Genomic DNA, 27,668 nt, shown 5'->3' with positions numbered 1-27,668 from the left:
GCTTCCAAAGGTACTTAATAAGGAGCACTAACAGACCAGGACTTCAGTACCTGCAGGTGCATGAACATCCCTTAATTCTGGATATTTGTGTGGATAGAAGAGTAATTCTTATACCTTTTCTGGAGCATCAGAATTTCTCCTAAGCCTCCACTGCTTAAGACATAATAAGCATAGAGAGCAGAATCAGACAGGTAATGAGAAAAATGAAGTGGTATCCACTATAATCCAGTATAATAATGGAAGAAAAAGAATAAGTTGAGCTGTATCTAATTATTAACACTGGTCATACCAAAAGTCAGCCTGCAGGACCCAGGACTACTGGCCCCCGGGTTGTGCTTTGAGAAGTCTTATTCTCCATGAAGACCAGTGGAACAGAATAGAGGACCCAGATATGAAGCCACCCAACTATAACCAACTTGTCTTTGACAAAGGCACTAAAAATATGCGATGGAGAAATAGCAGCCTCTTCAACAAAAACTGCTGGGAAAACTGGTTAGCAGTCTGCAAAAAACTGAAACTAGATCCATGTATATCACCCTATACCAAGATTAACTCAAAATGGATCAAGGATCTTAATATCAGACCCCAAACTCTTAAGTTGATACAAGAAAGAGTAGGAAATACTCTGGAGTTAGTAGGTATAGGTAAGAACTTTCTCAATGAAACCCCAGCAGCACAGCAACTAAGAGATAGCATAGATAAATGGGACCTCATAAAGCTAAAAAGCTTCTGTTCATCAAAAGAAATGGTCTCTAAACTGAAGAGAACACCCACAGAGTGGGAGAAAATATTTGCCAACTATACATCAGACAAAGGACTGATAACCAGAATATATAGGGAACTTAAAAAACTAAATTCTCCCAAAACTAATGAACCAATAAAGAAATGGGCAAGTGAACTAAATAGAACTTTCTCAAAAGAAGAAATTCAAATGGCCAAAAAAACAAATGAAAAAATGCTCACCATCTCTAGCAATAAAGAGAAATGCAAATTAAAACCACGCTAAGATTCCACCTCACCCCTGTTAGAATAGCCATCATCAGCAACACCACCACCAACAGGTGTTGGCGAGGATGCGGGGAAAAAGGAACTCTCTTACACTGCTGGTGGGAATGTAAACTAGTACAACCACTCTGGAAAAAAATTTGGAGGCTACTTAAAAAGCTAGACATTGATCTAGCATTTGATCCAGCAATACCAGTCTTGGGGATATACCCAAAAGACTGTGACACAGGATACTCCAGAGGCACCTGCACACCCATGTTTATTGCGGCACTATTCACAATAGCCAAGTTATGGAAACAGCCAAGATGCCCCAGCACTGACGAATGGATTAAGAAAATGTGGTATCTATACACAATGGAATTTTATGCAGCCATGAAGAAGAACGAAATGTTATCATTCGCTGGTAAATGGATGGAATTGGAGAACATCATTCTGAGTGAGGTTAGCCTGGCCCAAAAGACCAAAAATTGTATGTTCTCCCTCATATGTGGACATTAGATCAAGGGCAAACACAACAATGGGATTAGACTATGAGCACATGATAAAAGTGAGAGCACACAAGGGAGGGGTGAGGATAGGTAAGACACCTAAAAAACTAGCTAGCATTTGTTGCCCTTAACGCAGAGAAACTAAAGCAGATACCTTAAATGCAACTGAGGCCAATAGGAAAAGGGGAACAGGTACTAGAGAAAAGGTTAGATCAAAAAGAATTAACCTAGAAGGTAACACCCACGCACAGGAAATCAATGTGAGTCAATACCCTGTATAGCTATCCTTATCTCAACCAGCAAAAACCCTTGTCCCTTCCTGTTATTGCTTATACTCTCTCTACAACAAAATTAGAAATAAGGGCAAAATAGTTTCTGCTGGGTATTGAGGGGGTGGGGGGTAGAGGAAGGGGGTGGAGTGGGTGGTAAGGGAGGGGGTGGGGGCAGGGGGGAGAAATGAACCAAGCTTTGTATGCACATATGAATAATAAAAGGAAAAAAAAAGAGAGAAGTCTTATTCTCAGCAAGAACTGAGCCTTCCAGTGCTTAAGATGCTCTCCGATGCTCTTTCCAGAGACCAGACTCTCATACCAAGGAGGGACAGAGACTGAGGGCTTTTCTTTTCTTTTCAGCTAAAAAGGTGTCCTGGACACCTATAATGATTCCAGATTTTTGTGGACAGACAGGGTCCTCAACTGAGAAGACAAGTCTTTTCAACCTTTGAACATGGACCTCTGCCCCATGTATCATATATCTTCATATGTTTCTAGTCCATCTCCTTATGTCATAACAGCCCACATCTCATAACAATACTCACTAATAAGACTATATACCCTCTGAAGTTTTAATTTTATATTATACATCTATAACACCATCAAATAAGTCATTCACTAGACACTAGAGACTTTCTCGGATTTCCTATATATGTTCTTCTCATAGAAATTTCCACCATCCAAACATTAAGAATCTAAAAATGATGACCAGCAAGACCATTGTTGTTACTAACAAGGGAAAGATGCGGAATGCACTTAAGGATCCTTTTAAGGAGAATAATGAACACAGAGGCCTGGAACCATTTCGTGATTTCAGTGTTCACTCCTGTTCCATTTGAATATTAGCCTTCAAAAAACAAATACCTCTGTCACATTAGACCTAGGCAGCATTAATGTTTCTTTACCAATATAATTTATAGTAATGGAGCAACTCAGCAGTAGAGAAACGGGAGGCATTATTTGTGTCATTTATTTGCTTTGAAGAATAATGCTATGTGACTGGGCAAGTACCAGTGCCCAAAGACTGCCAGGGAATGACTTTGTGTCCATGTGGAAATCACTAGATTATGGAAGTGGTGAAATCATGCTTCCTAAAGCAATGCCTTCCAACCTTGGCTGCACATTATAATCTCTTGGGGAGCCCAGGCCATACTTCAAAGTAATTAAATCAGAATTTGTGTGATTGGGACAGCGGTATCAATGATTTTACAGCTTTTGGGTGATTCATTTGAGTAGCCACAGTGGTGAATTGCTGCTTAAAAGAAGTCACCAGACCTAGAGGTGGAATAGCCTCATAGCTAAGCGTGCCCAAGCCTGGGACAGTTTGGGGGATATAGTGCCTGGAAGTGATGATGTTTTCTGTCAGACACCATGAAATATAATTGACCATGTCTGTTTAACAAGTACATAGCTTCATATCATTTTGTAGGAAACTGGTCTTTCTTCCCATGCCCTAAAAAAATAATCTAACACTTATCAAGTGCTTGAAATATTTTGTGTATTGCTCTAATCCTTGCCACTGTCCTATAAGACAGCTATTTTATTAGGACTATTTTTTATTTTAGAAATGAGGACACAGAGGAAGAGAAAGACTAAGTACCTTGCCCAAGATTACTTACCTGGGACTTGAATCCAGGCACCCTCTGCTCTCTGAGCACTCCCACTTCGGGCCTCTCCAGAAGAGGGAGAAGAATCAAGCCCTGCACAGAGACTCAAGCAAATGTCACTTTCAAGCATCTACACTGTCCCAGGCAAAACACTAAGGTGTTCAGGCACATTTTCTTATACTTCTACTGTAATGAATTAGGGATCTCTTAGCAGACAATAGGCCTGTGTATTCACTGTCAAAAAAATGGTTTAAAATTAAGTGTTTCAAAATAATTATTCTTATAGATGTCCTGCAATATCAGCTCTTCCATCAACCTTGTATAGCAGGTTAACTATGCCGTTCTATATATTTTTAATAACCTTTATGACTACCTCTTTGCCCCAATGATTATTTAGAAATATCTTGTTTAATTTCTAAGTTTGTAAAGATTTTCTTGTCTTTCTGTTACTGATTTATGATTTGATTCCAGTATGGTCAGAGAACACACTCTGTGTATTTCAATACTTTTTAAATTGGTAGTTTGTTTTATGGCCTAAGATGTAGTCTATCCTAGTATTTGTTCCAAGAATGCTTGAAAAAAGATATATATTATGCTGTTTTGGGGTGAAGTATTCCACAAATGCTGATTCCATAAATGTTAAATGCTGATCTGGTTGGTGGGTTATGTTGTTCTCATCTTCTGTGTCCTACCTGATTTTATGTGTAGTGGTTCTATCAGTTGTTGAGAGCAGGGGTGTTGAAGTACTCAAATATAATTGTGGATTTCTTTATTTCTTCTTTCAGCTCTATCAGCTTTTTTTGTACGTATTTTGAGCTTTTGTTGTTTAGTGCATACCCATTTACAATCATGTCTTACTGCTGGATTGATTCTTTTTTTTATCATTTTATAATATATAAATTTTATCCTGTTTTCTAGTAATTGCCTTTGTTCTAAAGTCTATTTAATGTAATGTTAATATTGCTACTCTCTAAAAAATTATTATTTGTATGGTATATCTTCATCTTTTTTCTTACAATTTACCAATGCCACTGAATTTGAATGAGTTTCTTTTACAAAGTGTATAGTTGGGCTGTGTCTTATTTTTCATCCACTGTGCCAGTATCTTCCTTTTAATTGGTATATTTAGATTATTTATACTTTGATAATTATTGATATGTTAGTGTTCCTGTCTCCCAAGTTAACTAACTGTAGAACCAAGGTACATTTTCATTAAGGAGTTCACCAAAAGATTAAATTTAAAATACCTCTCACTGGGAACTTCACTAAGGTGTTGTCATTGTTTATTTTCTTGGTTCTATGGCCAAAGTAGGAATTTTATATCATCCACTTGCAACATTCTCTAGGCTGAATTTATTGTGGCCATGCTCGGGTGTGTTGGATTTTGAGGGTCTCAGGTATTCATTTGTCCCTACATTTGATGGACTTAGAACTTTTTTTCTGAGGAGAATCTTGGTTCTGCCTAGCAGCATGTAGAGATTGAGTGACCTCATGTTCTAGTGTATGCCTAGTGGTCATAAGAGGCTATTGATTATAATAAAAGTACAGTCACTTCAGTGTTTGCATTTATTCTCAATGAGCAGTATAACATACTCACATGCTATGAGTTTGGCAAAGAACATAATATTAAAACTTTTGCCCACCAATAATGTCCTATACTTATATTCCAGTTATTATTGCTGCAGTACAAGTTATCACAGAATTTAATGGTATTATACCACTATTTTCTTATGCTGACAGATTCTGTGGATCAGGAATTTAGAAAGGATCTAGTGGGGATGGCTTGTCTTTGTTCCAGCTTGTCTAAAGAGACTTGAAGGAGAGAGAGGGACTTGACAACTGGGAGCTATCACCTGAAGCCTTGTTCACTCATAGATCTGGCTCATGTACTATGATGACATGAGGACCAGATCTGATAAAACAAGTCCCTGCTGATGACCTGCCCTTATCTTGTGGCTTCTTCATAGTGTGGCACCCTCAGGCTAGTGGCACTCATTACATAGCAGTCCAGGCTCCAAGAGAAAATGTTCCAGCAAACCAGGCAGATACTGAACTACCTTGTTCTCTTTCCTTGTCAAACAGTCATAAGCCCACTCAGATTCCAAGACAGTGAGAGGGACACAGACCCCTTATCCTGATGGAAATATGTTGAAGAATTTGGAGGTCATTATTCAATGGAGAAAACATATTTAGGGAGTACTACCTAAATAGGCTAAATATTATATAGTTCTATGGGTTCTCTAATTTAAAAAGAAAATCCTTAAACTAATATCTGAAAACTGCATGTCTAATAGACCATGTGATGTTGACATCTTGTGAAATGTTTTTATTCTTTATTGGTGGCAAACTAGTCATATGATATGTTATTGAAGTGACTATAGGAATTTTTGTAGAGGCAGTGACTGTTATAATCCCAAGACTATAACGTCCTTTCTTCTGGTTTGTTTCTGTGTCTTGGACACAGAACTGTGCCCCTGGTCTGCACAGTTTGGGAAACTGAGGCTTTGGAAATTGACTTTGGCCAAAATCATAGAGCAAATTAATGGTGGAAGAGTTAACATTCAGGTCTTTCTCTCACACCAGACGGCCTCTGTAAGAACTTGCCCTGGCTTTGTTGTCCAAGAGGTCACTTATGACTTGCCACAAAGCAGGAGATTAGTATGACTAAGACATAACTTGGCGTTCAGAGAAGGCTCTGTTGAAAGGGTTTTCCCGTGTGTTGACAAACCTTCCAGTACTCAGTACTCAAGTTACCTCCTTGTGTGTTCTTCACCCCAAAGGAAAAGCTTGTTTTGCTTTCTCCTTGCGTGTTGTGTTTTTCCCTGAGGGTCAGTGGAGATGTGTGTCTGTGACCGGGTGTTTCTAAGCAAATGCAGGGAAGTGGCACAGGGCTCATTCTTCTGACAGGATGCCAATCTCCAGGGGGTCCCCTTCAAGACTTCATAGTGTTTAGAACAAACTTTTTCCAGCTTAAAATTGAGATTGTTGTAGGTTATGTTTTAGCTGTAGTAGTTATCCAAAAATAAAAGAAAATCCCTATGCCCAAATCCAAATAAAACCAACTACCCATATGGTGACAAATGGTAAGACAGCCTCAGCAATCCTCACAAGGTCTTCTGTGACTTGGAACCTGCCTGGCTGTCCACTTCATGACTTACTGTGTTCTTCATCTGACCCCTCTCCTGGCCTTATATCTTCTCCCCCTTAGTTTAAATACTTCCCTATGTGGGTTATCTTCCCAGAGTCTCCTCTGCAGGGCTATGGGTTTATCTCAGAGTCTCCAGCCCTGGCTAGAGGGCTATTGTTGCTCATTTCTGTTTCTGTGCTTCAATTTGCAACCCCTCAGGGCAGGATCCATGTTTTATTCATCTTTGTGTATTCTAGTCTATTACCAAAAACGGAAGGTGTTTATTGACAGATTGAATAAATGAGTTACTGGGTTAACAAAAGCAATTCCCTCTATTCATTATCGTCTTACCTGTACTGCCCTGTGGTCTTAGAACATTTGCAAGAAATCATACATTATTCAGATCTCACTGAAAATGCTGCCCATGTTTGAGCCATACTTTCAAACCTCCTCTATGGTAGGAAGCAATAGGTATTTGGGGAGGGGGAGAATTTGGGCCACAGGTGTGCTTTTTACATTGGTTTTCTAGGTTGATGTGGGCATCAGTTTCCCTTTCTGTGACCACTATGAAGCCAACACAGACATCTACCACCCATTTCATTGGCATTTGAGCCTGGTTTATCTTTTATTATTTTTTTATTATCATCATTATTATTGTTATTATTTATAATGGCTAGTTCTTCATTTTTACTGTCTGACACTGAAGACTCAAAATGTACAGGTTTTGGAGTAAACCATGGTTCTCCAAAGCTGGTCCTCTGATTTCAGTTAAATAAAGCCTGGTGTGGGGCCCAAGAATCTGTATTTTCCTAAGTTTCCCATTTCTGCTGTCAAGAGATGAGTGCAGATCAATTAATGTCTATCGTAGCAGAAAATTGTGGCCTATTTTCTAGAGTTACTGTTTGTTTCTTTTTTTTTTCTTACTCTTTAGCTTGTTGTGGTTTATCTGTAATTTAGAAGTTCACCAGAAATACATACACATTTTCCCAAAATGACCATTGGATTCAATCTTATGGCCCTTTGAAAAGTCAACATGAATTCTTACTGCTAACTAATTAGATGGGTTGGGCAAGTTAAATAAGAGATGTAACTTACAACTTTCCTTGAAGTCAAAACACCTGATACTGATGCTTTGCATGTACACTGTGATCCAATTTTCAAAACCAGGAAATAGGCACCCTGGGTCGTTAAATATTTTATTTAAGGTGGTGCAAAGCCAGGATTAAAGTGGGAGTCCCAGACACAGTGCTGGCCAATCACAGAAGCCTGTGGGAGAGCCAGGAGACTCCAGTGTGCCTGGCAAAGAGAAAAACCCTGTTCTAATTAGTGATTGTGGGTGATGGTGTAAGTGTGGGGTTTTGCTAACCAGTATGGATAGTTAAAGTAGGTTAGGGAATGGCCGATAAAAGGTCATAGAAAGTGACAAGGACATTGGGGTCAATGATTCAAATTTTACAGTTGATATTGTTTATTAAAAATAGGTTTTGAAGCTGGGTGTGGTGGGTCACTCCTGTAATCTCAGCTACCTGGGAGGTAGAGCTAAGATCATGGTCATCACCAGCCCAGGTAAAAGTTAGTGAGACCCCGTCTCGAAAAATAAATCAGAAATGTTGGTTCAGACCTGTAAACCCTCCACGCAGGCAAGGAAGGCAGATTAGGACCTAAGGCTGGCCCAGGGCAAAGCTTGAGACCCTGCCTCAAAAACGAATTAAAAGCAAAAGAGCTGGAGGTATACTCAAGTGGTAGAAGGCTTGAGGTCCACCAAAAAAAAAAAAAACCAAAAAACAGAATGAGGGTTTGCAAGCTACACCTTGTAATATTACTGAAAAGCAATTACCTTGATTCAAATAGTATATATATGAGTATCACAAGGCTGTTTATAAAAATAGTAATCTTCACAGTGACTGTAATGGGATTTTATTTCCAGGCATATTTAATGCCAGGGCAAGGTGCTCACTCTGGATTCCTGGCTTGTTTGACCAGGAGCAATAATAGCTTTGATGATAAATAGAGCACAGTGAATGACATGATAGCAGTCATAATGACAATTGTTGCTATTGCTGAGGTCATCGAGTACTTCTGCACACACATGCATGTTTTACATGTATTACTTTTTTAAAATCTTTCTGATAGCCCTATCAAGAAGTAGGTATTATTATTAATCCATCTCTGAAAGACAAATTAATGTCTGAATCAATCAATGATACATTACCTTACTCTCTAAGGATGAGTTTTAAGGCTGACTTTTCTGATATACTTTGAAAAGTTGGTTGGCTTTTGAAACATCTTAATGTTCTTCTATCCTCAAAGTCAGTTTCAGAGAGAAAGAAAGAACAGAAAAGAGTTATAAACATCCTTTTTACGGTAAAGTTGATTTACCTTGAAATAGCTTAACTATGACATTGCTCAAATTCACAATCCTATGCCCATTAGTCTGTGAGCTGAGCACCTCACATGTAACCTTGAACAAGTTATTTATTCAAATTCTCCAAAGGCCTCCATTCACCCATCTATAACAGGAAATAAGGAAACAGTCTGCCTCTTTGGAAAATAGAGTCAAGATAATGTTTGTGAATGTGGTTTGGGAAACATATAGGTCAGTGGTAATGTACATTTCAGTTAGGATGTGTGTCTTCTATTTTGGTGGTAGGTTGGCTAGATAGATGCATGTGGACAAGGTCAGTAGGTTAGATAGTTGTGTATGGTGGGCCAAAGACAATAGCTTAGTCACACATTCCGTGGTCTTTGACCTTTTAACTCCGACTCATTGCTGCTGACCATATCTTATGTTTTTTGGCTTTCTGACAACATCCTGGGTAGGTGGTTCCACTGTGTTTTCAGAGGAAGTCTTGGCAGCTGTTCGGAAACATACAATGATAATGGTGGCTCTGGCTTCCTTTCCTCAGTATTTGTTCTGGAATGTCAGCAGAACTCCACACCACTGTTGCTTCTACTCTCACCACCTGGCCTCTTAAACTCTGTTTAGTCTAGGTAGGCACCTAGCATGTGAAACTTTTAATCATCAGTTTCTTAAAATAAGGTTATAGGAAGAGATGGATCTGCCATTTCTTCATAGGAAACCCATAATTCTAGAATAATAAGAACTGAAGGTGAAGAAGGATCTGGGTGCAGTCTGTCTTGAGCAGCCTATTGTCTGGGTCTGGCCAACTTGAGCCAGCTTTGAGGGAAAAATGGAAAGAAGCCTGATTTCCTGGGCCTGTGAATCACCTGGAACCAATTAAATTTAAATATCCCAGAATCCATTTCTCCCCGTTCCTTCTGACTTCTGTCTCTTTCTTTCTTATTCGTTCTGCCTGAATGTATGCTTTGACCCTTTCTTCTTATTTTCTTTTTGGTGGTACTGTGGTTTGAACTCAGGGCTGTACCATTTGAGCCTCTAGTCCTTTTGCTCTGGTTATTTTGGAGATAGGATCTTGCTTGTTTCCCAGGCCAGTGACTGTGTCCAGCTGTTGATTGAGATGGGCTGGGCTGGGCTGGGCTGGGCTGGGTTGGAACCCCTGTCCTCCCAATGTCATCCTCCCAAGTAGTTAGGATTACAGGTATAAGCCACCTGGCATCCAGTTCCCTTTGTTAGGGAGAAACTGCCTTTTTTTAGGTTTTACTGCTCCCCTTTCCACCCTGAAACTCACACTGCATCCATCAACCACTTGCTTTCCAGTGCATGACTTCCAAGCCTGTTTTCCTGTCCTGCAGAGCTCAGCCCCAACTCAGTGAAGTGCCATCTTGTCTTCTGCTGTACCCATGCTCTTCTTGCTTCCTGAGGAAGACCCCTGAATGTGCATGCTGATGTCAGTGCAGCTCTGTCACCTAGTCCGCCTGTGTGTTGTTTTCTAATGCCTTTCTCCACCCTTCCTCAGCTCTGTCTCCCATTCTCCAGTGTTGTCATTCCAGTCCTCTAGGCTTCCTCTCAAACCTATTATTACACCTTTAATCCCCAACTTTCAACCCCTGCTCTCCAACTCTGCCCTGTTTGGGGGCCTAGCTCACTTTCCCTGTGCAACTGAGTTCCTTCCCCAGGTCGCAGGTCTCATCCACTTCTCACTTCCTCATTCTGTCCATGTGTCCTCATTCTCCATTTGTTTCATCCTTCTTCTCAGGCTGTGAAGAACTTGTGCAGCTCTTTCCAATTTTCTAAAGAAAACACTCCATCAATTCTGTATGTTCCTCTAGCTTCTACTCTGTTGTATTTATTCCTTTTTGAGTCAAGAATCCTCTCCCTGCCAGGTTTCCATGCAACAAATGTTCATTGGGGTTGCAGAAATGGAGTTGTGTTTTTCATAGAGCTGACTTTCCACCAGGAGGGAACAGGAATAAACAGACAAGTAGGCAAACACCTTCACAGCATGTGCAGGGAAGGGACAAGAATGGAGTGAGGTGGGAGAGATAGCAGCGTGACTGGGGCTGGGGCAGAAGAGATGCCGAGAGTGAGATAGAAAAGGCCTTTCTGAGGAAGTGGAATTTGAGTTGAGACCTACATAGTGCCAGAACCTGTGAGAAAACATCCCAGGCAGGGAGGAAGAGAGATCTACATTCCTGAGGCTATAATAAACTTAACAATTGTAATGAGTTGAAAGGAACATACTCAGCTCACTGCTGCCACTTCAGTTGTCATCAGATTTCAAATCTTCCCCAGCCTGGCTTCATCCCTGCCACTTCTCTGAAGCCACCATTGGTGATCACCAGTGATCTTCAGCCCCAACCAGTGGACCAGTTTCCTCCTCATAATACTGAACCTCGATGCAGCACCGACACCACTGAGCAGTTCCTCTCTCCATCAGGAACATGTGTTCCCTGATGTTACTGCCTTCTGCCTCTGAGTCTGTCTGTCATTGCACCTTCTCATCCACCTATCTTTAACTGATAAATAATAATTGTGTGTATTTATGGCATATAATGTGATGTTTTGGACTTTGTATACATTATAGAAAGATTCAAACCAACATACTCATTATCTCACCAGTTTATCTTGTGTATGTGGTGAAAACATTAAACAATCTATTTTAGCAGTTTTGAAATATACACTATTATTGATTGTAATCACGTGCAGAGCAACAGATCACTAAAACTCCTTCAGTCCAACTGAGAATTTGTACCCTTTGACCTGCATTTCTCTTTCCACATCCCTTCCCCTCCCCAGTTCAGCAACTTGTAAAGACCATTCCACTGTCTGCTTCTATGAATTCAGTTGTTTCGTATTCCACATATAAGTGAGAACATGCAATCTGTGCCTTTCTGTGTTTGGCTGATTTCACGTAGTATAATGTTCTCCAACTCCATCCATGCTATCACAAACGACAGAATTTCTTCCTTCTTTAAGACTGATTAACACTCCATTGTATATGTACATTCCAAGTGTTCTTAGGTTATTCATGAAAGACACTTAGGTTTCCTCCCTGTCTTGGCTGTTTTAAAGAATGCCACACATAGGAGTGAAGACAACTCTCAGACATTCTTGGCTCCTGCCTGGTCTAAAGGCTTTGCCTGGCTAAACTCACCTACAGCTTCAATTTATATGGTAGGAATGCCCAAAGCAATATGTCTGACATAGACTTATGTGCTGGCTTCAAACCTACTCACATAGCTCCTCAAATCAGCATAGCCAACACTGAACTCATAATTCCTTTCTCACCTATACCAGGAGTCACCCTGTCTTCCTCCCCTGCTTTCCCTTCCCCTGCCATACTATTCTCCAACCACACTCTCCAGCCTCTTCACCTTCCCATCACCTCCACTGCCAGGATTGTGGTTCAGGCCCTTGTGGTGTTCTATGGCAACAGGCGGCTCCTTCCACATTACTTCCAATGGCATTCCTTGTCATCCAGCCGTGCTCTCCTCTGCTGCTAGGCGAGCATCCTGGAAAGGCCTCATCTGTCCCTGGTGCTCCAGGACAGTCACACTTGTGAGGATGGCTTGGTGGGCACATGTGACATGGCCCCTCCCTAACTCCAGTTTCGGCTCCCACTTCTCTCCCACCCTACCAACCTTTTGAACTCCAGCCTTGCTGAACTGCTTCGAGTCTGCCAAAGCTAACAAGCTGTTTTGTGTTTGTTTAGTTTTTCAGTATCCCCACTTAGGCTGTGATCTTTCCTTAGCATACCTTCTCTGATTTTGTAGAACTGGAAAAGCCCAATGAGTCTTCATTCTGTGAAACTTCTTCTGTCAGATTGTCCATCCCTCCAGCATGTGGAGGCACCCCCCCACTTTTGCTCTCTTACACCTTGGGCTGATTCTATAATGTGCTTATTATATTATTTACACTTACTTTGTTTTCCTACATGCCTTCTCTAAAATGTGAATTCAGAAAGCATTGGTCTTTTACTATGCTCATCTATTTTTGCAGTGCTGGGATTTGAACTCAGGGCCTCACACTTTCTAGACAAACACTCTACCACTAAAGCTCTTTTCACTTTAATTATTTTTTAAATAACGTTTTGTGATTTTGCCTTTGGTTGACTTTGGACCATGACCCTCCTACCTATGCCTCCAGTGTAGCTGAGACCACAGATACATGCCACCATACCCAATTTATTTCTTGAGGTGAAATCTTTTTGCCTGGGCTGGCCTCAAACCACAATCCTCCTGATTTCTACCTCCTATGTACCTGGGATTACAGGTGTGCACCACCATGCCTGGCCTGGGTTCATTTTTTTATCTCTAACATAGAATACAACCCATGATAAACAATAGTCATCAGAAAAAAAATCAGTAAGTATAAAACCGAGTTGTCATTTGACTATAGACTGTGTGAGGCTGGGAGGTCACCTGTGAGGATCCCAGTCCACTGCAGCACTGGAATCTTAACACGCCTCAATTTTCTACTTTACCTGTAAAAGCAGAGCTGCCAGGCGGAGGCACTGGAGTGATGGCTCATCTTGTGTGGTCTGGGGATGAGAAGCTCTATCTCAGCAGAATTTTCTAGATCACTGAAGCAACAAATAATAAACAAAATATTATTTTGGAGTAAAATCTTTCTCAGGGACTTTCCTGATTCTCTTTGTGAGCAGAACAAGCAAAATCTTCTCTTCCAGAATCACAGAGAAAGCAGGTGTGGCTCTTACAGTAGTGTCTTCAAAGATAGTTTACATGAGGTATGTTTTGTATTAAGTGGTCTGAGACATCTACAGTTCATGGATTGTACATGTATGAATTCAACCAACCTCAGATCGAACATATTTTTGAAAGTTACATATGTACTTAATATGTACAGACTTTTTCATGTCATTATCACCTAAGCAATAGAATATAACAAGTATTTACCTAGAATTTGCCTTGTATTAGGTATTACAATACCTAGAGATGATAAGGAGCATACAGGAAGATGTGTATAGGGTATGTGTAAATACTATACCATTTAATATACGGGATTTGAGGATCCTCCTCTGATATTCATCTCCCCCACAGATACCAAATATCCACTCCTCCCTCCGCTAAAATCCCTCTTCTACAGAGTAGAAATTCAGAGAACTTATTTAACAACTGTCGAAATTATACAGTAAAGTAAAAGAAAAGTCATATGGTGGGATGTGAGGATTAGCTGTAGGTGAATGAGCCAAGTACAGTGGGGTTCTCTGCCCACTTTATGTTGCTTGTTTGACATCTTAGGAGCTGTTTCCATACTTTTCTGTGCTCTAGGTGGTCACTGTTGTATATGAAAAGTGACTCCAGGGAGTAAACCCTTGAACAGGGCTATGTTCCAGGCAGCCATTGATAAGCAGGTGGACACAGACAAATTACAACTTCTTTGTATCTCAGTTGGGCCATCTGTCTGGACCAAATGATCTCCAAGGTCCTGATATGTTCTGAGGTACCAAAAAAAGCATCAGAAAAGGAAAGCTTAAGACAAAAAGCGTCTGGAGGACAAAGGATGGCTGTGGATTGAGAATGTGATGGGCATCTTCCGGAGGGAGAGGTTCAGCTTAGGTGGGTGGGAGGTGGCAATTAGACTGGTGAAGTATGTGTGTGTGGGAGAAGGTGCAAGGTCTTTCAGAGGAGAGCAGTCATGGTGGGAAAACATATATAACACAAAAGTGACCATTTACCATTTTAAGTGTTTGGTTCAGTAGGGTTAAAAATATTCACTTTGTTACACACTAGTCATCTCCAGCATGTTTTCATCTTGCAAATAAAAATTCTGATCCCATTAAACACTAATCCCCTCCATTCCCTGTTCCTCCCCTCCCCCCAGCCCCTGTTAATCCTAATTCTTCTTTCCATCTCCATGACGCCTTGTGTGAGTAGAATCACACCTTTTGTGGCTGGTATGTTTCTCTCAGCATAATGTCCTCAGAGTTTATCCTTGCTGTGGCTTGTGTCCAAATTTCGTTTGTTTTTAAGATTGAATAATATTCCATTGTATGCGTGTACCACATTGTGTTTACCCATTCATCTGTTAATGGAGATTTGTGTTGTGTCTGTCTTTTAGCTATTGTGAAAATGTGGTTATGAACATATATTTAACTTTTTGAGGACCTGCTAAACTGTTTTGACAGCAGCCGTACCATTTTGCATCCCCCCACAGCAGTGCATGAGGGTTCCAGTTCCTCCAGGGAAAGAGGAGTTACTGTGCTCAGTGTGAACCACCTTGACTACAGCCCAGACTTCCCCTGAGGCAGCAGCAGGACATGCAATTGGGACTGTAGATAAGGGCCAGATTGCTGTGGGTCTTGAAACCAGGCTGTGATGTTGGTATTCTGCAGGCCTCAGGAAGCCGGTGATGTCTTTTGTACTCGGGAAGAGCAGGATTAGTGGAATACTGTAGATAGGTGAGAGGCCAAAGGCTATGTGTAGTACGGATCAGACCCTAGGGGCCAGGACAGCAGTCAGCAGATGATTGCAGCTATCTGCTGGGAGACTTGCGTTTGAGGAAGGAAGGTAAAAAGTCAGGGATGAATATGGACGATGGAGAATGAATACGGAGTTGCAGGTGGGAGGCTTGAGGAATTCTGCCTGGGCTCAGCCTTGCAACATTGGTTGCCTCCTGTGTACACCATGTTGACTGAGGGTGAGGAGTGCGAGTAAGGAGTGGTATCTTCTTTCTTCAGTGTCCTGATTTCTAAGAGAGGGGAGAGGGCCAGTTAGCCAGTCCACTCCTGGCACACTAAAGGAATAGACTGTGCAACAGGTGGGTGGTGTGGCTCAGAGACAGAGCACTTACCTAGCATATGTGAGACCCTAGGGTTTCATCACCAACAAGATACACACACACACACACACACACACACACACACACACATGGCTTTGCAGTAGACTACAGAACTGTTTCTTGTATTCCTGGAAATGTCCCCACCTACTTGGGGTTCCTATAGCTTGACCCCTTAAGTAGGGCAAGACAGACATTGAGATGCTCACGTAGGGAGCCAAAACACCCAACTCAAGGTAAGTCAAACATCTGAGGAGAGAAAAAAGATGCCAGTGATATGCATAAAGGCCTTATTTTAATGTTTAATGTACATCATAATAAAATAATAGTATCTTATATAATATTATGACTTACGTATTCCTTATATGCTTGGGACTTGGATGAATTGTTTTGGATTTTGGAATTTTTCAGATTTTGGAATATTTGCATAGGCTTTACCAGTTGAATCATAAAATTATATCCGAAATGCTCCAAAATCTAAAACTTTTTGAACATTATGTCTGTGCTCAAGTTCCACATTTCGGATTATCCCATACAAGGAAGGTGCTTGTGTGGCTGATTTGTTTTGTATTTTTCATGTGTACATGAAAATATCCCTGCTTTGGAATGCTTCTGTCCTCTTTCTCTCTGTTCTTCTGTGTTTCTGCCACTGAAGTTTGCAGGGATTCTTTTAGGTGTGGCCTCTGTGGTAGCTGAAGATGAGCTGAGAGTTTATCTTGTGCAGCTATGAGAATGTGCATTTGGGTATAGTGGCTGGGTGGCAGGGTATGAGCTTTGGTGGACATAGGTTGCAAGAGGGTTTTAAATAACTCATATTTTAAAAAGATGAACTTAAGACATCTAAAGTCAGATTTATAAGACATAATTAAAATAATTAGGCAAAGTATGGGGAAGCATGTTTAAAAGTTCATGTGATACCTATTTTTGAGGCAAATGTAGAAGACAGTGAGAAACCAGCTTAAATTGTAGCGTGATCTTCCTGATGGGAGGTGGGCCATGCCTGAAACCACCTGTTGTGCCTGGGATCCCTGTTGTACTGGGCTGATGAAATGGGGACCACAGAGATAGTTGGTGTTAGACTGATACAGAGAACACTATTAATAAGAGTTATTACATACTCTGGGTCCTTTATAAATAGATGTTTATCTTTTGAGACAGATTTGGGTACGTTGCTGTCTGTGTTTTCAACTCTGTGGACTTAGGTTTTAAAAAAGTTAATGATTCTTATCCTGATGCTGAGAAAGAATAATGGCTCAGTGGAAGAAACAATCCCCCAGCCCGTGTACATTTTTATTCGCATGTTCAATGTCAGCAGCGTCTTCCAAGTTTATTGCTGTGTGGAGAAGCTATGCTGCTGACAGGGTATAACAAACGTGTGACAAGGTACTGCCACCGGCCTGCAGATTTGCCTCTGTGACCACTGGATTCCTTATTGGACCCTACGAGTTGGTGGTTTAACCAGCTGCCTTACACATCCTCAGAGGTGGAGAGAGGTCCTGCTTCCTCACTGGGGACTAATTGTCTAAAGAAATTAACAGACTTTGAAGGGAACCACTTAAGGTTTTCAACAAAGTCCTTTGAGTGTCCAGAGAAATAAACTTTCTTTTTTTCATGAATGGCTGCAGCAAGGACTCTGAATTCTTTTCCAGAATGAACTCAGCAAAGCTCTCCAGCTTCCATGATGCTATGCTTGACCCTGTTACCCAAGGACACAGTGAAGGCTTTAGAGGAGAACCGAGTCCTTGTCCTTTTCTTCCTGGGTCCCTCAGTGACTGGTGCTCACTGGTAGTGCATTGCGCCTTTGGAGCCTTCAGACAGAGCCCATTGTTTGGCGTGGGAAATTAGGCCACTTTGAAAACTTGCAGTGCCAAACTCTTCTCTGTGTACCTCAGGGGATGCAAACTTTGAACAGGATCAAGGAGGCTGTAAGAGCAGAGCTGCAGGATGCAAAACTCCCAGAAGGCAAAGCACAGAGAAGAGAACTTGGCAATGTGTTGTGAAGAAGATGGGTAGTTCCTCAAAAGAAAAGAAGAGGGAGAGTGAAGAGGAAAGAGAGAAGTGGATTGTAAGATGTCTTGAAGAGCTGTAGCTCACCGTACACAGACCTTTTCCTCTGGAGATTTATTTTTGTAGCTACTCCAAGACTGAGAGGGGCATTCTCAGCTAACGTGGGAATTAAGAGAAGATCTGGAAGAGAAAACATGGCATAAATCAAAGATAAAAGCTTTTTTGGTGATTTGTTGTTTTACTAGCTTTTCCTTTTTCCCCTGACTCAGGAAAACACCCACGATACTAGTGATATTAGGAAGCAAAGGGATCCTGGACACCAGGGAAAGTGTTTGCTCTTTAGACAGGGGATTCTGTCACTAAGGTCCCCGGGAGGCTCGTCCTGAGAGGAGCTGAGACGCTAAGGTCACATCGTCAACCCAACAAGTGATGCTCAGTTGCGTTTCAGCAACAATGGCGTGGGGTTGAACACAGTTTGAAGGGACCACGAACAGACTTCTCTCCTGCTTCCCAATCTCCTGAATACACCCTGTGACAACAGGGGTGACAGAAGAAAGGAGGGTAAAGACGATGGTGAGCACACGTTGAGGTTTACCTGCTGTGATCACTTCACATATACTACCGCGTTCACTCCTCCTAAGATCCTATGGAGTAATTTTCCACAGTAAACCTGTTCATCCAGAATTCAAACCCAGGCATACGGCTTGAGTATGGGCTCTGAAGCACCGAGCCTCACTGCTTAGAGGCAGAAAGGGAGGTGTGGAACTAAATACGTGTGTTTGCCCACCATACCTGGTAGTTTATGTGTTGCCTGCCTTAATGCTTCTAGAAGCTTCCAGGGGGTCTCATAACCCATGTGTCCAGCCCTGACCTCCTTCAAGATCCTCTGAACATTATGGTTGGCTCATCTGAAATGGATTATAATTTCTAAGAGGTAATTTTAAAACACACACATTTTTCCTTTTCCCTCCCTCCCTCCTGCCCACCCTCTCTCCCTTCCTTTCTTTCCTTTTTTTTTTTGAGACAGAATCTCACCATGTACCCCAGGCAATCCATGGATCCTCTTGGCCCAGCCTCCCAAGAGCTGAGGTTACAGGTGTGTGCCAGCTGTGCCATGTCTGTGCCACACACGCTTTTTGAGTTAAATAAACATAATAATTTTAATATTATCCTAAACATACTGCAGAAAACATGAATAACAGAAGAAATAACACATCCCACTCCGTGTCATACCAGCTCATTTTGGCGTATTTCTAACAGTCTCTCTTTGAATGCCTCTGAATAATATGAATGCAGTTTTGTATCTAACATTACAGGTTTTTCCCCATGTTTTTACAAAGTCTTCACAACTGTGATTTTTTAAACTGGTGGTATTTTGATTTCTCTTGGTATATTAATTGTTGGATGAAGAGATTTAGTATTAATTTTGAAAGGCATCTTGTGCTAAATCTTGGTTATCAAAAGACACCTGGCAGCCAAGGGTAATTTATGAAATTGCCTCTCTTTGTCTTTCTGTTCACAGGCATCTACCGAACAGAAAGGGATAAAGGCACTTTGTATGAGCTCACCTTCAAAGGGGACCACAGACATGAATTCAAACGACTTGTCTTGTTTCGGCCTTTTGGCCCTATCATGAAAGTGAAAAAAGAAAACCTCAACATGGCCAACACGCTTATCAACGTTATCGTGCCCCTGGCAAAAAGGGTGGACAAGTTCCGGCAGTTCATGCAGAATTTCAGGTTTGTTTGTTTGCACATGTTTATCTTCCTCTGCGCAGTGCGTGTTAGAACATTGATATCACTTCCCGTCATCTCCTCCATTTCCCCTGCCGAGTACAAAGGCCCCTTTGTCTTGCTGTTCCACTCTGTTTTCTTCATATGAAGTTTATCATTTGTATTTGCCTTTCTCCAAAGCAATTAGAAAACTCCCAGGTAGGCAGAATGACCTTCAAATGTGAAAACTAGGAAGGACAAGCGGGTTTCCCTCAAGATGACCTAATGACTGCTGTGCTCCATTCTGACTTGAATTGGGGTTCACGTCTGGGAATAGTAGGAACTGAGACTCTCAAAGAATGTAAGTGACATTGTAAGTCTTGAGGAGCAGCGAGGAGCTAGCTGGTGACCAAGCCCAGGACTGCTCAGTCATGGCCTGCTGCTAGAAGAGATCGGTTCCATTGGCTGTCCCACACTAGCTGCAGTGGAATGGATTAAATCTGTATATTTTTTTATTCTAAGCTACATTCCCCTGAGATTAAATTTAGAACCACACCAGGGATGTTTCAAGTTCTTACTTTTGTAGCTACTCCCTAAGACTAAGTAGAGTTTTATTTTCAGATGCACTAATGTAGTTTATGTGCAACATTGGATCTTACAAGCTTTTATGTCTAAAATTCACATATTGGCTGAGGTTAACCAGCTAGCTTGTTTAGTCAGTTTATTTTAAAAACAAAAGTCATATGATCTAATTATAAGTCTTGGAAGATCAAACTGATTTTTAATCTTTTATCATTAAGTTCGTATTATTAAAAGGCAGAAGTGTTCAGTATGAAGATGTGGTTGGTACTACTCAAAATTCTAATTCATGAACACATGGTGTTTTTTTAAATGTAAATAGTAACCCTTTTGTAATGGAGTTATTAATATAAGAATCAAAGAGTCTTAGAAGAGACTTTTGCAGTCTCTTAAATTTATCTAGGAGAATCTGAAGTCTAGCAGAAGAAATTGCTGAATTTTAAGAAATTATCTTTTCACTGTAAGAGATATTAGTTCCTAAGTTAAAAAATGATTCTTACAAAAAAAGTTGGAATTATTATGTATTTTTACAATGTATTTTATTTTTTAGACTGGTTGATGGAAAAATTGCAATAAGAAAAGGAATTCAGCATAGTAAATATTTTCTTCCTCCTCTATGCTCCATCTTTCAATTTTTGTTCACCATGTATTATTTTTGCATTGTTGGGGTATACAGCCTTCTTTGCAACCTACTTTGCAAAGCACTAGTTCTATATTTAAGTGGGTTTAATGTATCCAGCCGTCCTCTTACACTAGCACCTCCATTCCTGAGTTCTTAGTTGACTGTATTTCATGGTCTAGAAACTTCATGACCAGCTCTACCTATGTGGACATGGGATGTCTACCTGCATGTGTGTGGTGTAAGGATAGCCTGAATGGGCTTGGAGTTTGTGGACGTGCTTCCTTTCCTCAGGACTTTGTAGACTTTCTTCTGACATTGAAAGATACCATGCAGAAGTATGATAACACTTTATCATGTCTCTCCTGAAAATGACCTCCTTTTGCCTCAAAGCCTGAAGTATCCCTTCTTTAGTCTTGAATCATAATAATTTAATTAGGATCTATCTCCTCTCAGTGTCTATTATTCTGAAATCTAATGGATTTCATTTCAGTGAGATTTCTTGATGTTCTGTTTTGAGTACTTCTGCTTCATTTGTTGGGTTCTTGATACATGAACACAATTGTATATTTCACCAATCTCCATTTCTTTGCATCTCTGTTTTTTAATGCCTTAGTCTTTTATCTGAATTCACTAGTCTTCCCTGTTGTCAATAATTTGATTTTTTGATGTATCTATTCTGTACCTTGCTATTTCCTACTTAATACTTCTGTTTGTTTTGGCCACTGGTTTGTTTCCTGAGCACACAATGTGCGTGTTAGTCTTATTTTGTTATTTGTATCATTTCCTCTTTGAACTTTTTTTATTGAATTCACATTTTTGTTAGTGTGTAAGAAATTTTCTTTTGAGTCCTATTTTCTTCCAGACTGGGTTTTCATTGGCATGGGATGCTACTTCTTTAGTTGTGTTCTTACTGCTGGGATGGAGCTACTGTTTCTTTTCATCTTTCCTTTGCCCACGCAGCTAGCTACCTGGCTGGCTTCTTGTTCGCTGTGACTGGTACCTGTGGGTTCTCCTTGGTTCTGTCTGCATCTTGACTGAGAATTGTATTTTGAGGGCATAATATTGTTCTAGTCCTATTATTTATGGGGTGAAAGGACAAGCAGGGAAGGGAAGGAGCTTAGCTGAGCTGTATGCAACATTCATGGGAAGTTCCCTGTTCATGTGGCCCTTTTGAGCCATGGGATGGTTATGGGACTTGTGCCAGGCTCACTGGTCTGGTTGAGATGTATCCTTCCCTGAGGGGAGGTGCATTTGGCTCTCAGTGTGGACCCTCTGGTGAGGTCTGCAGCCTCAGAAAGAATCAGCCCCATTTGTTAATTTCTCTCACTCACCATCTTCAGCAGCATTTTATACTCCTAAAAGTCCAAAAGAAGGCTGGGTGTGATGCCTTTTGCCTGTAATCCCAGCTCCTCCAGAGTGGTGATCAGGAGGATCAAAGTCCAAGGCCAGTCCAGACAAAAAGTTAGCAAGACCCTATCACAATCAATAAGCCGTGTATGGTGGTGCACACCTGTGATCCAAGCTATGCAGGAGGTGTAAATAGGAGGATCAGTGTCTAGGCTGACCCAGGCAAAAATGAGAGACCCTAGCCAGAAAAGAACTAGAGCAAAAAAAAAAAAAAGTCAAAAGGAAGAAAAAAGCAAGTTTGAACTGTGCATTTAGTGATGGGGGATATATTTGATATTTCATCTTCCTGAGTATTGCTCACAGTTTTTAAAAATCATGAAGAATAAAAAAAAATCCTTTTTTCCTCCTTTTGACCTATAGGTAGAAGTGAAAATCATGCTGAAGACAGGGAGTGAGAGAAGAAAAAGGAAAGTTTTTTTCTGGGAGGGGCTCAGAGGTGAAGACCCAAGAAAAATCCATAGCTTATTATGAGAGTCTTCCTGCTATCAAACAAAACAGTGAGATAACAGATGGGCTTAAAATCAAAAACACAGAAGCTGAGAGAAACTTAGCAGCCAAAAACAAATGTGGAGCTAGTGGAATGTGGAGGCAAAATGAGGTGATTAAAAGAAGTAAAGAACAGGTAGGTTGGAGCCAATATTCTACGGGGTAATGGGGTGCACATAAAAACAGGACCTAGATTTGAGCAAGTTCCCTGGTGAGCCCCACTATTCATCCAGCCACAGGTAAAGGAGTCTTTATGATACGGAGGAAGAGGGTGGGGCATTCGTGGGAGAGGAAATGCACATGGAGCCTGTGAGGTTTCCACACCAACCAGGGTCAGGACCAGGATGAGGATGACGGCAGCAACGTGGAGGGAGCCAGTTTAAGTGACCAGTCCCTGACCTCCAGGTTCTGAGATGGGGTCATGCAACCCCCGAACACCCTACAGTACCAAGAGTAAGAGTACTCATTGCTCTGAGGGCTGCAGGGGGGGTTCTGTTTTTACTCAAGGGGATGACAGTACTCAAGTTTTAGCATCACAGATTTCATAAACCCTAGGCATATTGTTCATTTGGTGTTCATTGTCTCCTAAACAAAAACTCTTAGGATTTCCTTCTAGGAGCAAGCTTGTGTCACCAACAACTAGCAGGCTTCTTTTTATTCACTATTAAGGGCTGAAGTAAACTAGCATTTGTTTCCCTCTTTTCTCCTTGTCTGTTGGGCAGTTCAGAAACTCAGCTTTCTGGAGGGCTTTGATTGTTTCAGTTAGTCATACCTTCCAGGTATACTCTCCCACACCACAATTGAGTTCTAGTAGACTGAACTTTATAAAAATGGCTTTATTAATTTTTTTTGTAAATATAGATAAGTAATTTTTGGTTAGTTAACATGACTCTAACAATAAGAAAAAATAGTGGATGATAAATATTTGAGTCCCTTGTTCCCAGGGCCCTCCCCAAATAGTTCTGTAGCAGGAACAAGTGGACTTGGTTCCTTGAAGACTGCACCCTATACTGGCCACTACCTCAGGTGACCCAGCCTTCCCCAGGGGCCAAAGAAGCCTGCTCTCTGAGTTCCACATTCATTCCTTCTGTCCAAGGAAAAGTGAAAATATATTTATTCTGAGTCTTAACCTGTGAACCTTCCTAGGTGAACAATCAGTAAATTTATGCTAAAATGAAACCTAAAATTATCTGTTGCAATCAGCACAGTGCTGCAAGGGGGCCCATCTGAACCAGTACCTGTGTTTTCTAGAAGGTCCTAAAGCTGAGATATATGAAGCTGCATGGGAAAGTTTCCTCAGCCAATTGGCACCAAAGCAATCTGATATCCAAAAGATGATGCACTGGAAGGATAATGTTTTTCTGGCAGCACTAGGGTTTGAACTCAGGGCCTCATGCTTGTTAGGCAGGTACTCTTACTGCTTGAGCCACTCCATCAGCTTGAAGGATAATGTTTCAAATAAATCAAATAGTGATAACTGGAAAACATGTACCAAAAACAGTAGAAAAATCTTGCCACCAATACATGACCAATGAAAGATACATATTCTTCTGCCATAAATGTCTCAATAAGGAGGCCAGAGGAAAAACAATGGAGGGCCCCATTGCAGACTTAGATAGCTCTGACTCCAAAGGGCTGCCTGTAGAAGGGGAGCTCATGAGTGGGACAATGAAGAAGAAGCCAGCTTAGGTGATGAGAGGCAGCCCTGGGGTCATAGGGAGACTACAGGAGTCCTGAGAGCCCACCCTAGCACCCTGCACCAACCAGCAGCAGAAAGAGAGCAGAATATCTTGGCCTTTCTACATTGCAATGAAGGTGGAGAAGGCAGGGGGCTCCATCCTGATCATGCTTTGTGGACTGACCCATGCAAAAGTAAGTGGATGTGACAGAAGCAAAGGAAGAAAGATATTCACATTTAATCAAGTCCTATCAGAGCAGGAAGTGGGAGTTTTAATTGTGCATCAGTGCTTCTAGGGGAATTGGGGAACATGAAGAGATCCTTCATCTGGCCTCAGTATTTCTCTGGTGGCTGGTCATTTCAGCAGGCTCCTTTGATCTTGCTACTGTTGTCCTGGCCCACGTGAGAACCTCACAGGCTCCACGTGTCATTTCCTTTCCCATGGATATACCACCCTCCTCCCTTGGTAACTCATAAGGACTCCTTTGCCTGTGGTTGGGAATAAAGGGGCCCACCAGGAGAACCTGCTCAAATCTAGGGCCTGTTTTTATGTGCACCCCTTGCTCCAACCTACCTTCGCTTCTTTGCTTCTTTGTATAACTTCATTTTGCCTTTGAAACTATCTCCACATTTGTTTTTGGCTGCTAAGTTTTTCTCAGCTCCTATTATTTTTTTTTTAATTTTTATTGTTTTATTATTCATATGTGCATACAATGCTTGGGTCAATTCTCCCCCCTGCCCCAACCCCCTCCCTTACCACCCACTCCGCCCCCTCCCTCTCCCCCCTACCCCCTCAATACCCAGCAGAAACTATTTTGCCCTTATCTCTAATTTTGTTGAAGAGAGAGTATAAGCAATAATAGGAAGGAACAAGGGTTTTTTCTAGTTGAGATAAGGATAGCTATACAGGGAGTTGACTCACATTAATTTCCTGTGCGTGTGTGTTACCTTCTACTAACCTTTTCTCTAGTTCCTGGTCCCCTTTTCCTATTGGCCTCAGTTGCTTTTAAGGTATCTGCTTTACTTTCTCTCTCAGCTCCTGTTATTTCATTGTGTGTTTTGTTTGATAATAACAAAGCTGTAGATTTTCTTTGCATCTTTATCTCTGAGCCTCTCTGGTGGTAGGGGGAGGACTTTTTAAACTTTTTAAAAACTTCTTAAAACTTTTTCCCATTCAGTCCAAGTTTGCTTCCTTCTTATTTTGACTGCTTCCAGCTGGACTGAGTGCCCTTTTTCTTGTTGCTGGGTTACTCCTCAGAATATAATTTCTGATGTAATGCTGTCCTTAGTTTTTTTTTCTTCTGGCTCTACTCTCAGGATACTGTTTTGTAAGCAGATTTCAGAAAGTTCCCAATAACTCTGTTCTCTGTCCAAGACAGAACCTGTTCCTTATTTCCACTCCCACTGTGACAGCAGTTTCCTTCCTGTTGTCATAGCAGACTATAGGTAACTCTGGCTTGGGCTGCCAGCACCCTTCATAGTTTGGATTCTGTAAAGAAAGCCTTTTAGGGATGGGGGTGTGGCTCAAGTGGTAGAGCACCTGCCCAGCAAGTGTGAGGCCCTGAGTTCTAGCCCCACTTTTCACCAGAAGGAGGAAGGGGGGAGGGAAAGGAAGGAAGGAAGGAAGGAAGGAAGGAAGGAAGGAGGAAGGAAGAAAAGAAAGAAAGAGAGCCTGTCAGCTCTGTCTCTTGCTGAGACTCACATGAGAGTTCACAAGAGTGGGTGGGAGTGCAGGACAGGCCCTGGGGATATGCATTATTCCTACGACTAAGCTGCCCTCATGAAGCAGGCATGTTTACTGAGCCTGATTCTTCCTCAAGACAGGGGCTCAGAACTGAGGGCATTTAGTAGCCTCACTTGCTGACATTTGGCAAGTTAGAGAGACATTTTTTGGTTGTCATAGCTAGGTTGGAGGGATGCTAGTGACATGCAATTGGCAGAGTCCAGGAAAACTGCTGTACCTACTACAATGTATAGGACAGCCCCTCCCTCAATGAGGAATTATACATCCATACTCTCATCCCTACCTAAGGATGAGTTCTCTCTTCAAGGTTACCACCCATCCTCCAAACAGGCCTTGAGTAAGCCTTTCCCCAGCCAGCCAAAGCTGCCAATTATATCTGACTGCTTTCTGCAGCAGGAACTCAAGTTGAACAGTCTTCCCTATTGCCAGTTTATGTGTGGAGTTTGTGGTTGGGCAGGTGAGTTACCAGGCTGGTCCTTAGGAATCCATATAGCATGCCTTACTGCCTGCAAAGTTTGGACAGGTCCCTGGGACTCAGATCCTCACTTCTACACTAAGGCTTTGAGCAACAGACCCAACCTTGATCCTCGGGACAGTCACGCAGATTAATAACGGAACTCAAGGAACATGAAGTGCTTCTAACCTTTTGGGAAATAAAAAAATATTGGTGTGGTAGGGATGATAATACGTGTTTTCTAACTGAAAAAAAAATATCCTAATTAGTCGCTGTACTCTGTTACAATGTCCTAGGGGAGAAGGAACTACTATTTTCCAGACGAAAATGGCAAAAAATGCTAAGGTCTTTATTAAATAGAAACAGAATTTTGAGCTTCCAGGTTAAGGTCAAAGGATGACCGAGTTGGGTGGGGGGACACCCAGAAGCCTCCCATGTGACATGATGCACTCCTCCAGAGGGAGCTCAAGGGGCCTGAACTCTGTGCTGCAGAGTTTACCATGGCATCTCTGGAGACGTGCTAGCAGGGGCACAGATTGAGCTCCAGGATTCAGGCAGTGTTTGTCCAGGTACAATGATTAACAGCACAAAGCCAGGAATCTGCATACACCTCAACAATAAGGTTTTCCTCCTTCTCATCCCTGAGACTTGGCTTTTTAACCTTTTACCATTGTTTTGCAAAAACAATGACATAACACCACCAGCCCTATGCACACTCTCACACGCACATCTTTCCAGAGGGGTGGAGTCAGGTAAGGAAGGATTTGAATATAAAGATCTTTCACACTCCAGTGATGGTGTCTGCACAGTTCTGTTTTTATTTTTCTGAGGCCTTGGCTGATTTTATTGTGGATAGCTTTAGTCTTACTCAGTAGATGGAGAACTTCACAAGGACAGACACATCTGTCTTACTCATTTTTTAAGATCACCTGGTAGAGTATTGGGCACTTGGTATGCTGTCAACAAATGTTTGTTGAGTGAATGAAGAACCTCTAGACTAGAAGCCTGGAGGCAGACCCCAAAGCAAACTGCTCAGCCTGTTTGAGAACGCTTACCTGGTCACTAAGTGTCAGGCCTGACACATCCCCCTCTTATTTCATAAGAGAAGAAAGTGCTGTGAATGGATTGTAAAATTCTAGAGAGGAAGAGACGAAAGATGTTACTGGGGAGATAAGAATGCTTTCTATCCAGGCTCAGCAGGTGAGCCTCTCCTGGTTCCAGGATGGAGTTTTTTCCAACTGCAAACAGAGTTGTAAAGTGCTGTTTTCCCACACCTGGCCCTGGGTTTGTGCTTTTCTTCTAGCCTGGCAGAGGAAGTAA

At 41.6% G+C, this 27,668-nt stretch overlaps 1 protein-coding gene across 8 annotated transcripts in view; it reads left to right on the top strand.

Moving 5' to 3' along the window:
• Positions 1 to 27,668, top strand: part of Csgalnact1 (chondroitin sulfate N-acetylgalactosaminyltransferase 1) — a 310,215-nt gene that overhangs the window by 250,626 nt on the left and 31,921 nt on the right. For all 8 annotated transcript variants that reach the window (XM_074055101.1, XM_074055096.1, XM_074055099.1 and 5 more), the window contains one exon: positions 19,189 to 19,405. In XM_074055101.1, coding sequence (XP_073911202.1) covers positions 19,189 to 19,405 — 217 coding nt within the window. The remainder of the gene's footprint in view (positions 1 to 19,188; positions 19,406 to 27,668) is intronic.

This window comes from Castor canadensis, chromosome 14 (genome assembly GCF_047511655.1).
Source record: "Castor canadensis chromosome 14, mCasCan1.hap1v2, whole genome shotgun sequence".
NCBI lineage: Eukaryota > Metazoa > Chordata > Mammalia > Rodentia > Castoridae > Castor > Castor canadensis.
Note: the sequence above shows the minus strand (reverse complement) of the source record. Positions and strands in the feature narration are given on the sequence as shown.